The following is a 14,592-nucleotide window of genomic DNA, read 5'->3' on the forward strand; positions in this document are numbered from 1 at the left end:
CCAAAAATTAAACCACTATAGCCAGATGGGGATCCTCCGAATTAAGTAATGTGCCTTAATTACTACGCCACAGCCGCGCGGTCTCGGGCGCCTTGTCACGAACCGCGCGGCTCCCCCCGTCGGAGGATCGAGTCCTCCCTCGGGCATGGGTGTGAATGTTGACTTAGCGTAAGTTAGTTTAAGTTAAATTAAGTAGTGGAGATTAGGGACAGATGACAGCAGTTTGGTCCCTTAAGGCATTACCACAAATTTCCAAATACTACGCCACATCACTATTTCCTTGAATAGAGACTGAACTTTTCTGTAATGATAACAGAGTTATTAAACTGATAATGCTGCAGGCAGAGTGGGATGTATTAAACGCGCAAACAAAGTTGACACTCTGACGCGGTGGCTGATGGCAGCGATCTGATAGGTATTTCCCATTTATAGTTGCCCCCGCCAGCCACCGCGCCGAGTGTCAACTTTATTTGCGCTATTAATAAGCCTCGGATTTGGTTTTTACAACTGAATCCGGTTGGTAATTCTCTGAAGTGACATTGTTCTTGCAAAGTTTTGGAAGTGTAATTGCAGTAGAAATTTAGTACAGTAGAGGACAGTTTAAGATAAGACGGTTGGTGTGTAGAGAAACAGCGCCGCCTGACAAAAGATAAGTTGTTGAAGGGAAGAGTTAATTCCAATACAGCAAAAGTCACTTTAGTTTTTATAATGCCTAATGAATGCACAGTACATGGGATTATGATCGAGAAAAAGCTTTCGTTGAGGATACTTTGCTTAAACTGATGCACCTCCCAGAGAATCATTGATTCCTTCCAATCAGACAGTATTCAGTTCTGTGGATTGTAAACTGCTACTACTTTTTTAGCTGTTTTCTTTGCTCTTTAGAGAATAGACTGTTTTCATCATTCATATCATCTGACAATGTTGTTAATTATTACTAACGTGGTTGGTGAACCTTGCTTCTAATTTTTTCACTACGATGCCGTACTTGTCGTTTATGACAATATATTTCCATCTACATCTAAATATGCAGCTGCAACAGTGCTATTTATTGGAGAGATTTATTTTAACACGTAAGTTTACGACAAGAGGAGAATGTAGAATTTTATTAAATACCTGTCTGTTGAAGATGACACGTTGTATTAGGTTGGCGAGAGATTCTGTTCGTAACACAAACTGTGGGTTGAAATAACGATAGATGTCACATACTTATTCAAAAGAAATCTTTGTAGACCAGTGCTTCACAAAAATTGCTTCAAAAACTGGTGCAAACTGCTAGAAAATCTGTTACAAAACTGCGTCATGACTGATACACAAACTGGCCTGGCATCGGCCCTATGTAAACGGATAACCCTCAAGATTACCACATACATTATTCCTAATAGTAAATTTTCACGTTTACAATGAAGAATTAAATATTTGAAGCAATTCGTTTTTTACATATTAATCACCTATACAAAAATTCGAAGAAATCATTTTAAAAATATGAATGTTTGAAATGGTTTCATTTTGAATGATCGGCTTTTTTATATATAATTTTGCTTAATTTACACAAAAATTGCCTTGCATAAACAATTTTCTATCTCACTAGTTTTGAAACTACGAAACTGACTCAATTGGAATATATACACGCGAAGTTTCGTAATTTTGCATATAAAATAAGATGATAGACATGGCCTTCTGCAGATAATTAGATTACTTTATTGATATTAGACAATGATTAGTATGTGTGACAAAGAGAAATAGGTATTTCATTATACATCTCCGAATAACCTATTTCCGCTTCACATTTAATGTTAGTAATATTGGTAACGCTTTTGTTAATCTCTCCAAGAATTGGCTGTTCAGAGACGTTGTCGTGCTTGGAGGATTTTTTTCACCAGTGTACTACTGTTTTAATCGAGGCGACGGCTTTCGGCGCCGACGGCTTGGGCATATTCCCGCAGTGCTAGAAAGACGACATCGACATTTGTAAACTAACATAAAAACAAATAAGGCGTCATTCATAACTCGCCCTCTAGCCAGTAGCGAAAGCTTTCTCCAATCACGGCAAAGGTACTGAATAACCAAGCGCCAACACTTAAAGCGATAAAGGCGGAAATACTCTCCTTAAATTTGCGAAAGTTTGACAGTACGACACAGTATGCAGCCAGTTCTCAGAAGAAGACCTCAGCATGGGACCGAAACGTCAGATTCAGAAATTCTGGAAGAAATGGCGAGATACTAAACACAATAACTTTCAGCCTCTGATATTAGCGTTACCTTCCCAAGTAGAACACTCTTCTCTCATCAGTAACGTTGTAAAAACAGAGATAAAGTTGTACCTGTTATGTGTAAGATCAGTCACATGGAGCACTGGCATCCCATCTTTATCAGTTTCAAAATATAACAACTGTTAGGCTGTGACTCTGTACCAAGAAGACCACTACGAAATTTGCGGCTAGGGAAGAAATTCAGTACCAACTTTGAGGTAAGCTTTGTTATTCTAAAATATAGACTACCTATTAAGAGACGGATTTTCACATACTGTGAACTTTTTAATAATTTTTAAATACTCCCCTTGGATCATATAGTGCACGACCGTCGGGCAACCAAGTCTGAAAAGTAAAAGAATTCCATCGATATGATCAGTGTTGGCATCTGTTGCTAAGATTAACATTGTATTTATTCTCTTGCCTATTTATTAATACTTATAGCTGACGAAGCCTGTATCATTGTTAACGATCACTGGTGTATAAATATATATTACTATTGACTGCGGCGCAGAACCGAATGCTTGACTTTACGGGTAGCCTCTTGAACTCCCCGGCTTGACAGAATATAATGTTAAGCGGCGTCGCCTTACGGTCATATGCGTGAGAGAGACTTCACTACATAGCAGGACTGGGAACAAGCGTCTCAAAAGAACTACTCCCCACGCAGTAGCGTAAACACTGCCGAGAAACCAACGTTCTACATTGTGTAACACTCTACATTATGTACTTCAGTTTCAGCTGAAGAAAACGTTTCATTTAACATGGACAGTGATACCACTACGTTTGCGGCGTCTTTATCATTATATGTGATGTCAACCAGCACGGATCGAGAACTATCAAACAGTGGACACGATAACTGAAATTTTACCCGTTAAATAGCATTACTAGTAAAATCAATATTCGAACAGCGAACACGAACTTTTGTATTGATTAGTGTGGACTTGAAATGGGCAACTACTGTGCCCTCTACTTGATGCAACAAGAGGTTGTGTCCTGCTCGACTGCGCCCATTCCAGGAGGTTGCTTTCTGACAGTTCTCACATGGACTTCAATGTGAGCTGCGTGAGCATATATTTTTCTAGCGCATTCCTATTCAGCTGTCCGCATGTTACAAAAATTAGTCAACATATTTAAACTGTAAACGTTAAAAGAGCGACAAAATCTTTTCACAGAACTAAAGATGGGACTGAAACGCTAGCTCACTCTGTTAATGTATCTGTAGTTCTGTATCTGTAGGTTATCGCTGTCATAACAAAATTCTACACAATATTTTGTGACGTTATTAAACGTATGGATAACAGGGGAGAGTCGACGTGTATAGTCTTACACCAAACATTCTGTTTGATATTGGTTATGGCGAAGAAAATTCATGACAAAGTATAGATGTCTAACAAAATAACAACAAAACTAAGAACACTTCGCATCAGCATTCCTTCCTTATAAGGTAAACTTTTATAAAAATTCATTGAAAAGTTCACAAAAATGTAAGAAGTTATATTCCTGATTTTATATTCTTCTTAGATGGATGTTCTTTGCCTTTTATGAAGTTACGCTCGAACAAACCATATTAAGCCGTGGTATATAGCTACAGAAGGTGGTTCCGGTATCGCTTCCTTAAATTAACGTCTTGGAATGGTAGAACAACAGTAAGCATTTCCGAAAGAGGGAAACGTATGTTCTGTTGGTAAAATTACCGTAAGAAAAACTTTTAATACCGTTTTGAATTTTCCTATGTAATTTTCCGCTACCTATTGTTATGAGATACACATTTTCAAATTCTTTGCAGCAGTCAACATATACACGCCAAGGCTAGAAGATAGGTAATACGAGTGGGTTGCGATAGCAACTGGTAACTTTCATACGACCAAAGATGCGCGAAATTGCTCATATTCAAGCTGGACAATGTGGAAACCAAATAGGAGCGAAGGTATGAAATTATTTTTACTTCGAGTTATCTTATCGTCATTGTATTCAAGTAACATAAATAGTAATTAGCTTTTCTCTTCAGTTCTGGGAAGTAATTTCTGATGAACATGGCATAGACCCGACTGGCACGTACCATGGAGATTCTGATTTACAACTGGAACGCATAAATGTGTACTACAACGAAGCAACAGGTAATTTTCTGAAAATTCTGATCATTCATAGACTCCTAACTGGTAAATATCTCATTAGTGATTGCAAAATTTACATTGACGAATCTGTGGCTACTGATATAGCTGGTCCAGAAGGGTTAAGATTGCTTCTGATTTTGATGAGACCAGATTGGGGCATATTTAATTTATTTTTTTCATTTGACATGTGTCAACACTACTACACAATCCTAGTTCTTTGCTACAAAATTCATAATTCTGGACCTCGTCGGAACATCTTGATTTAGAGATTCCAAAACTGTAAATCCAGTATACTCCTTTTAGCAAGACTATAAAGAGCATTGTGTTTAATGTCCTTTCCGGCCACAACTTCTGTCAAGAAAGACATATGCATATATATGAAGAAAATTGTATTCAGAAAATATTATTATCCTTTACCATTTGTAATCCGAGGTTCCCACTGTTAGTTTTAATATTCTGTATAATAGCTATCCTTTTTTTTCCGCATAGGTGGGAAATACGTACCACGAGCCATTCTCGTGGACCTGGAGCCTGGTACTATGGATTCGGTCAGATCTGGGCCATTTGGACAGCTATTTCGCCCAGATAATTTCGTATTTGGGCAGAGTGGAGCAGGCAACAATTGGGCGAAGGGACATTACACGGAAGGAGCTGAACTGATGGATTCCGTGCTTGACGTTGTGAGGAAAGAAGCAGAAAGTTGTGACTGCCTTCAAGGGTTCCAGCTAACACATTCTCTCGGTGGTGGAACTGGTTCTGGCATGGGAACGCTGCTGATATCGAAAATAAGAGAGGAGTACCCTGACCGCATTATGAACACTTTCAGTGTTGTGCCATCACCTAAGGTAAGGGCGAAAGTTGTATTAATGTTGACATGTACTGAATTAAAGGTACTGATATCAATGAAGACAGGTGCCAACTAAAGGTTGGGTAATGTCTGGACGTCTGCTCAGGTAGCCTAACAATTTAGACTACTGCTTACCATAAACAGGAATTTCAGGTTCCTGATCTGACACAATCTTTCAGTTGTCACCTCGTATTAGTTAACATGCACTGTTGTATCATTCAGTAATTGACTGAATTACTTCACAGGTCTCTGACACAGTTGTCGAACCATATAATGCGACCCTCTCCGTCCATCAGCTGGTTGAGAACTCTGACGAGACTTACTGCATCGACAACGAGGCTCTGTATGATATATGCTTCCGTACATTAAAACTCACTACTCCGACTTATGGAGATCTCAACCACTTAGTGTCTGCAGCAATGTCCGGGGTAACAACATGTCTCAGGTACGTGTTCTATTAAGCGAAATGAATGTCGTTAACGCTAACAGCAGTTGTCTTAAGTTGCAGAGCTATTAGTATTCTGCTTGGACAGTCCAAACACGAGCATGAACGGCTAGATCCTATTTCGTGAAGAAAGGAAACTAAGAACTTTTGCAGTGCTTAATTGTCGAAATCATTCACTATTATCAGATTTACAGTTTATGATGATTGCAATTTAGTTTAGAAATGTTCTGTTTTTACCACTGGAAATGTTAATGGTCATCTACTAAGCAATTTCAATACAATGATGGTCAAACACCAAATGTAGATTTCTTCCTCTAATTCTAAGGCTTTTAAATCTATTTTATGTCTATGGCCTGACTAGTACGTAAACATAAAATCAAATACTGTAATCCATTTTTATAAATCACTCTTAATTTCTTTGCTTTATTTACTCGAATACTTATCAAAACTGTCATTGTGTCAAGAAGTCTTTTTGTGCTGTGACATTAAAAGATTACGTGATGGGTAAAAAAGTGCTTATTGTTGTGGTCCTCAGTTCGAAGATAGTTGTAATCCTCATTGTGTCTAATACAAATTTTGGCAGTAGTGACATCGTCCAGACAATATTGCCCCCTGACATCAGTGTATATGTACGTAACAAAGGTATAGTTTTAATAATTTTTGGGAGTTACCGTTGCGCATTCTTTAAATTTAAGCGGTAATGTCTGGTTTGGAAAATCGTTTCCCCTGAATTACAGTGTATGAATTCACCTAATTAGTGCAATATTTCAACTTTTTCTCCGCTTGCTGATCGGGTTCTTTGAAAGTGTACGTTTGCGACATACGCATAGCTATTCTGAAGTCCTTTGCAGTGACTTGCATGTTCGTCGGATATTTGTCATAAAGGGTTTAATTTAGTTTTCCTTTCCGATATATGTATATGTTGTCTGCATTAGTCGTAGTTTTTTGCTATTTTCGAGTTTGTTAGAGAGCATGACCTTAAAAAGTAAGTTGGAGACTCAAAATCCCAAGTTGCTTCAGGAAATCAGTAAATTTCACCCCAGATTTTTCTCTCGTTATAACAGGAAATCCTATCTTGTTTGTTAATTGGTCCATGTTGCGTGACAGAGCCAGAAATTAACTGAGAGTCAGCAATCTTAGTTTGAAGTTATTTGCCGGCCGGTGTGGCCGAGCGGTTCTGGGCGCTTCAGTTTGGGACCGCGCTATCGCTACGGTCGCAGGTTCGAATCCTGCCTCGGGCATGGATGTGTGTGGTGTCTTTAGGTTAGTTAGGTTTAAGTAGTTCTAAGTTCTAGGGGACTGATGACCTCAGATGTTAAGTCCCATAGTGCTCAGAGCCATTTGAACCATTTTTTGATGTTATTTGTTTACTCTTCAGAAAAATTACTGCGCTAGCCGAGACACAACCCAAGAGAATGCTGTTCTTTGACACGGGATGAATTATTTGGTATTTGTATGAAGCTGGAAATCGCCCTGACCTCTGTCAAAGAATTGAAAGCTTCTACAAAGGAGTGTTTTGGATAGGCTATCGAGAGTACACGGGAGAGATACCAAAGATACCTCAAGTGCTATTCTTTCCTGTGGAGACTGTCTCCTGCCCATGAAATACAGAACCTATTACCACTCGCCCTGGCTGAGTGTGACATGTCTATGGTAGGTCTACGAGCCCTGTACAGTGGAGACAGGGACCTGGCAGTATTCGAAGCTAACACGCATCCCCCAACCAACAGATTTGAGTAGGTGACACAGAAGCTGAGCTGATGAGAGACACTTCACCTGTTGGTAAGCATACTGTATCCCTTGTCAGGTGGAAGCAAATGCATTTAGTAATGGGTCCGTTATTCATCTGCGGGTAAAATGTACTTATTGGAAACCTCTCGCATTTCTGATAATTTAGATGCAGCATATACATGTATTATGCGCTGAAATGAATCAGCCAAGTTTTTTCTATGGCATAAAACATATCTCCTTTTATCCTACACTTCTATCGGTTTATAAGGAAAAGTGTCTTAAACATGGGGCGAATGTTGGCAACGAAGATAGTTCCGAGATTTTGAAATCGTTCAGCCTATGAGGAAGCTCGGTTCCCCTAGTGTCATAATGACGTCACACGCAGCGGGAATACAAAAACGAAAGGAAACTATTCAATTCAGGTTTCACTGCTCGCCTTATACGCTGTGTTTCCGTAACAACGTGCAAAACGGTAACAGGACATGGGGAATGCTCCACTGAACAATTTGAGGTAGAGAACGTAGGGTCGGAGAATCCAGCTTTAGGAGATATGGAAGCAAACTTGTCTACCGCTTTGTCTAGCATTACTGTTTTCCAGCTTATTTACAACTAACATGCGTACAAGTTTACACGTAACGTGCTGTTTATTTACTTGTACATTCTTTATTTCCTGCTAGTAAACAAGGAGGGCGAACCTGATTACTAGGAAGTCATGATGTACGTTTTGTTTACTTTACTTGTCCATTAGGTGACTCTGTGTGTCGTATTTACATTGTCCCATTACAGAACTTGCTAGGAATAAACGACAATCCCATTCATTACTTAGTGCTATTCAGAGACGTACAGTACAATACGATGGCTGTACCGGTACACTTTTGCAGAACTCACTTACATGCATCTTGTTGGAGAAGTACTTTGCAATGCTCTCGCTGCCGAAAGGCTGTGAAGGGAACGATTTCCTTACAAACGTCGTCTGTCACGGCGAATGTTTATTTCTCTCGATTGACGAATATGGGAGAAGCAGAAACGAGGGACCTAGCAACTTGAGGACCAAATGCTTACCCAATTTTGAAGAGGAGGTGCTGGCACGTTTTACAGTGGACCCCACTGCATGTACTCGTCGTATTGCACGTGAAATGGGCGCTGCACATACTAGCGTGTGGCGAGCACTCCACGAACAACAGTTACACACACATCACCGAGTCCATGCAATGTATCTGACTTTGGACCGAGGATAGCACAGTGTGAGTGGTTGCTCCAACAATGGACTGATCGACTGTATTTCCTCCAAATCGTGCTGTTTACTGACGAGACCTCATTTGATTGTGATGGTATTTCGAACAGCAGCAGTAGCCATGCGTGGGACGAGGAAAACCCTCCTGCTGTAACAGAGTCACACCATCAAGTACGTTTTCTGTGAGTATCCTGGCCGACAATGTGGTTTACAATCTCATTGGACGATGTCTTCTACCTGGCCGTCTGAATGGCCACCTGTGCTTGAGGTTCGTGCAAAGAGTGCTACCGAGTTGTTGGAAAATGTACGCTTGGCTGTTCGTGAGAGAATGTGTGAATGCAACAACATGACGGTGCACCGCCTCACTTCAGTGTGGATGTCCGCAACCATCTCAATGCTGTATTTATGGTCGCTGGATTGGAAGTCGAGGTGCTATTTCATAGCCTGCGAGGTCACCTGAGCTGAATCCCCATGATTATTTCCTACGGGGATATCTAAAGTCACTTATGTATGAGACCCCAGTGGATACGGAGATGGAATGAGTTGTAAGAATTGTAGCTGCCTGTGATGTGACTGGAAACACACCATGGATAATTGTCAGGGTGCATCAGAATCTTGTTCGCCATTGTCATGCTTGCATTGAGATTGAAGGCTGACAGTTTCAGCACATTTTGTAAGATAACAGTACAAATGGTAGGTTCATTGTGTCAATGATGGTATTTGCAGTTAACTGTAACTAATGTAAATAAAAAAGTACACAGTAATGTGATTTTATTCCTATTACCTCTTTGAGCTGGCGTCTCCGACCCCAGGTTCCCTACTTCAATTGTCCAGTGGAGCGTTCTCTATGTCCCGTTAAATTTTTGGATGCTCTTGCAGAAACATCCTGTAGATTAGGAGTCGTCTTCCCACATTGACAGTGGACCATTGCGTTTATGACGAATTCATTTTACAATTGCCAACGGCAGAAGGCTGAACTAAGATGTGTTTACAATTTGACGGAGTCGAAGGCGTCCGATAATACTCGACATTACAAGTATGACGCACGTGGCTCGGCCTTGTACAGTCACCTTACTGTCATAGTGCGTTACTAAAGCTGTGTTACCTTAGAGTCTGCTGAAATGACAGTGATCGTGTAAATAGAAGTTATCGAAGAGTACGCTAAGGCGAAAAAGTCTTCATTAATAACGTAGTTCAGTCGAGAAGAAAAACGGAAAGGTTTGCTAATAACGTTAGAAAGAGCTCTGGAGAGATCAGCAGCTGCAGTAGGAAAGAGTGTTAAGACAGTGCGTAATGTTGTGAACGATGTTAAGAATATTACGACGTTAAAAAAGAAATAACCACTCTTCGAAAGCTTTACAATTGGCTGAAGAATGATACAGACATCAATTTCACCGGAAAACGAACCCTTTTCTGAAAAATTTTGAAAGATATGTGGTTTTAAACGAACATTTCTGGTTGAAGGGAGGATATTGTAGCATGGCGTGCAGGCTTTCTCAGAAAGTTGAGAGAAAACGAGAAAGGTGTGAAAAACCCGTCGTGTATACTGATGAAACATGGGTGCATGTATACTATACTGTCAGTAAATGTTGGCAGCATAGTGACGTACCAGGAGTGCGGAAAAATGAAAGTTCTGGACAAAGAGCAATAGTGGTTCAAGCGGGAGGAGGAATGGGGTTCAGTGAGGGTGCAGAGCTGATCCATGATCCCAAGATCGACATAGGAAGATTATCACAATGAAATGAACAGTGAAAATGATATAAAATGGTTGTAAGAGTGCCTAATACCAAATATTCCAGGTGGAAGTATTGTGGTATTAGACAATACACTCTACCATTGTGTTCAAGAAAATAAAGCACATACCCTCGTAAAGCAGACATGGCTGAATAAGCATAAAATATTTAACGCGCAATGAGCTCTTGGAAGTTCTGAAACTTACAAACCCGAGCCAGAATATACAGTAGATAGAGTAGAAAGCACTTGCTGTGTTACGCCTTCCACCCTACAACTGTGACCTGAATCCCATCGAACTTCTCTGGAATTTTATGAAACGGAAAGTTTCATCGAACAATGTCAGCAGCGTTAACCTTTCCCAACTTCAACAAATGACTATACGGCTGCAATACAGAGAATTACGAAAGACGATTGATAGAAGGCGCGTGCTAAAGTGAGAACTATTATGGACGAACACTGGCACAGAGACGCACTGATGGGGAAGCTATTAAGAGCATAATTGTTTAACTTCAGCCAGACAGTGTGAGTGAAATTTCGTCGCGTTGTTCTGAGCGAGATAGCGGACGAGGCAGATTCAGTCTCGACAGACACCTGCTTCGGACATAAAAAAAAAAGAGGTTCAAATGGCTCTGAGAGCACTATGGGACTTAACATCTGAGGTCATCAGTCCCCTAGAACTTAGAACTACTTACACCTAACTAACCTAAGGACATCACACACACCCGTGCCCGTGGCAGGATTCGTACCTGCGACCGTAGCCATCAGCAACAGCTCTACCGAGTAGCAGATCAGGCAGAATTGTGTGCAGAAGAGCTACGTGTTCAGCCCTTACATATGAATTAAAATTTGTTGAAAACATTAGGTCAAATTTTTCGTTCCTGTCTTTCTTTTTTCGTTTGGAATTCTTGTGTATGTGAGTTAAATTATTTTTATTTATCCATCACAATATTTAAATATTTGAAAATGCTGATGCATTGATTAAAAAGCGAAAGGCGAATAATCTGTTTCTATTGGTTGTACAATGGGGTCAAAACGCATTTTTCGCTACAAGATTTAATAATACAGTGATCAAAGTCATTTCGATAAAGATTTGCAAATAAAAAGAAAAGGTTACAGCACCTAACAAGATATGAACCCAGTGCACTGTAAACAGACGGGTTGTCCACTGCACAACTGCAGCTGACTGTAAGAGCTCTCTATTATTTTAATGGTATAAATTTTCACGCGTAATTCCGAAACTAGGGTGAATCGCTCCAGGAAGTGGTTCCTGGGCCCGTAGTACACTCCGCCGTATACATGATTTCATTTTAATTTCTTACGCTTTCCTGTAGACTAATGTATTAACAGCGAGTGTATTTTTACCTGCTGCACGCCCAATTCAAGTTATTAGTTCCAAAAACAAGTTTTATTTTAATTTCGCATGATTCTCTGTAGAGGAATGTGTTAATTGCAAATGTATACCTATTCGCTTCAGTTATTAGATCGTAACACAAAAGTTTTTTTTTTCCATTTCCTATGTTTTCCTGCACAAGAATATATTAAGAGCAGATGTACCGTTGTCTCCTAATCGCACGCACAGCTGCTTTGTTGGACTGTAAAACAACAGTTTGATATTATTATTGTTTATATGTGTTATCAGGATGCGTATTTCTTTCATCTACTGCACGTATACCAAGTACATTTCACGAACGGTGTTACATTTCCATTAAGCGCCGTTACATCGTTCGTGCGTCGTCCGAAACAACCAACAGCAGCACATGTCAACTGTTCGCAACGCGCCCAGCTAAAACGGGTAATATCTGCAAAGCAATGGAGGTATGTAATGGGAAGATCGGCATGAGGAATAATGTTGTAATCGAAACGGTACTAGGGATTACACACAACAAACTAATAATAAACCATAATTTTCGAGAAACAGTTCAGTTCTGTAAAAGAAACACCTTATTTTATGTGATTAGTTTTGGAAATAAACTGTCAGTTGGAATGAACCGAGAAAAGAGTATACTGAAATGTTTTTTATTTATAATGAAACGGTTGGCGGGACGTACATAACAGAAAAAAAGTATGACTCGATATATGCAAAGTAAAAATGGTAACGAGGGATGAGTATTCTGCTAACAAGGGGAGACCACGACTTTGGGATCAAGGATTTACTTGTAACTTTGTGCACCCATAGTAGACCATTAAAATAACAATGTACAAGTAGTAAGATGCACTATTCTGGCAATTCCGAGAAAATCGCAAGAGACGCTTTACGCGTAGTACGAGTGTGAATTCTGTGGAATTAAAAAAAAATTCACCTACACTATTCGTTCTTGCTACATGCGCAACGTCTCGCCGCTATGCAAGTTAACTGCCAACTGTTTCTATGTCTGCAGCTCCAAGCGTCCAGGTGCTAAGTAGTTACGGCACCTTACCAGATTGCATTTATAACTGTATCGCAAATTACGGAAGGCATACATTTTTGGGAAAACTCTATGCATTTCTTCATTTACTTGTCGATGGTTATAAATATGTTTGTTCTAATAATTAAATTTAATTAAAATTAGTAAGTTCTCAAATAACACGAAACTCACTAGAACTTCATGCAAATACACGTACTTTTTTTAAAAATAATGTTTCCTCTCAAATGTCATATAAATTAAGTAACATGACCAACGAGGGAAAAAATATAGATCAAGAAATAAGTTTGAACGGGAGTCACACGAGGCAGCTAACCCACTGGCCGAACACGTCTCTGCGATTTTCTCGGAATTGCCAGAGTAGCGCATCTTACTACTTGCACATTATGTTGTTTTTATGGCCTACTAAATGTGTACAAAGTTTGAAGTAAATCTGTCATCCCAACTTCGTGGTCTGTCATTGCAAGTAAAAAAAGTCTGGACTTTTTTGTGGCATATTTAAGCAAAACAATAGTAATGGAATCAGTAAAAGCAATGGACTAAAGGGATATTTCACACTATGATTGTTTCAGTTAGTATTGGTACGAAGGATCCAAGAACCTCGCTACAAATCTCAAATAACTTTCAAGGAAACGAACACTGAAGCAAATACAAATGCAATACAAAAAAACGAGGCCAGCTATTAGAAGGTATGTTTCTGACTCAAAAGTAAGTGAGAACTTGACGACGAGAATTTTTTTAACATGTATGGAGCAAACTACAGACTGCCAAATACTTATTTATATATTTCGTTAACGGTACACCCGTGAATGTAATCATTTACGAGTTGCCATCGTACAAAGGAGCTGCACAATTCATAAATAAGTTTTTTCATCTTTACGTTCTTCATGTATATTCAAATAAATAAAAGTCCAACAAATCTGTGCACTGCTTAGTTCCCTGTAATGAGCTTAAAATTTCAGACCACTCCCCTTCAATGTTGTTTGTTGCGTACCAGTTTTAGAGTCTTTGAAATAAAGGCTATGATTTACGGATAGATGCTGAACCCTTCATATTAGGCATTAATAGAAGCTGAAATAATCAGAGACTATTGTTGTCCTAGGTACAATATCTTCTTTAATTATCTTCAAAAGTATCACTTTAGAACTATCTTGAACAACATAAAAAAGCACTTATTAGTGCCTCTTTCTATAGCGCCGAATACCTATCGCCCTGGTGCGTTATTGCCCCTCCCAGTTGTAGCTCGTAAAAACAGTATTTGCTGCTACGTCAGTCGCAAAATTGTACTTACCGGTAGCTCGTCGCGTACAAACCAGGAACCTTTACTTACCGAAAATTGTTTTTCGTGCCTATTATTCCCTTTCACCAGACGCTTCCATATGACTCAATCACTCAATTTCTTCTTCGGTACCAGCTCACTGCTGACTGGCACACACCACACCTTTTCTCTAAACCAGTCTAGGATCTGTTTATCATCTTACAGGCTGTTCAGAAACTTCAGATCAATGCTCTGGCTGATTTTTTTGAAGACACCCGTTCGACCCAACAGTATTTGAAAAGGCGCCAAACGATTCACTTCTCGAAAGAAGCCAAAGATAATACAACTGACGTCACAGAAAAACAGCAAAGATCAAAAGTTTAGCGATAACAACTCCAACTAGTCACATACTGTATAGAGACTACATTACATATGATAACACACCGTTGCAAACACAACTCGCTTCTACAGACTGATATTACAAAACCAAAGAAACAAAAGTCTATTACACTGCGATATACGTGTAATGAAACATGTCACTACGGTATCTGATAGTTTAGTTCCCTTTTAGG

General features: G+C 39.5%; 1 protein-coding gene across 4 annotated transcripts in view; it reads left to right on the plus strand.

The window, feature by feature from the left end:
* Nucleotides 1-3,575: 3,575 nt before the first annotated feature.
* The window catches only part of LOC126272773 (tubulin beta chain), a 48,396-nt gene continuing 37,379 nt past the window's right edge, over nucleotides 3,576-14,592 (plus strand). The window contains exons 1-6 of one of the 4 annotated variants that reach the window (XM_049975915.1): nucleotides 3,576-3,699; nucleotides 3,777-3,950; nucleotides 4,042-4,182; nucleotides 4,264-4,372; nucleotides 4,859-5,214; nucleotides 5,462-5,661. In XM_049975915.1, the coding sequence (XP_049831872.1) occupies nucleotides 4,126-4,182; nucleotides 4,264-4,372; nucleotides 4,859-5,214; nucleotides 5,462-5,661 (722 nt within the window). In that variant the 5' untranslated portion in view covers nucleotides 3,576-3,699; nucleotides 3,777-3,950; nucleotides 4,042-4,125. Of the gene's footprint in view, nucleotides 3,700-3,776; nucleotides 3,951-4,041; nucleotides 4,183-4,263; nucleotides 4,373-4,858; nucleotides 5,215-5,461; nucleotides 5,662-14,592 lie in introns of those variants that run through there. The other 3 variants (XM_049975916.1, XM_049975917.1, XM_049975918.1) reach the window with 3 other exon arrangements.

Source organism: Schistocerca gregaria, chromosome 5 (genome assembly GCF_023897955.1).
Source record: "Schistocerca gregaria isolate iqSchGreg1 chromosome 5, iqSchGreg1.2, whole genome shotgun sequence".
Taxonomy (NCBI): Eukaryota; Metazoa; Arthropoda; class Insecta; order Orthoptera; family Acrididae; genus Schistocerca; species Schistocerca gregaria.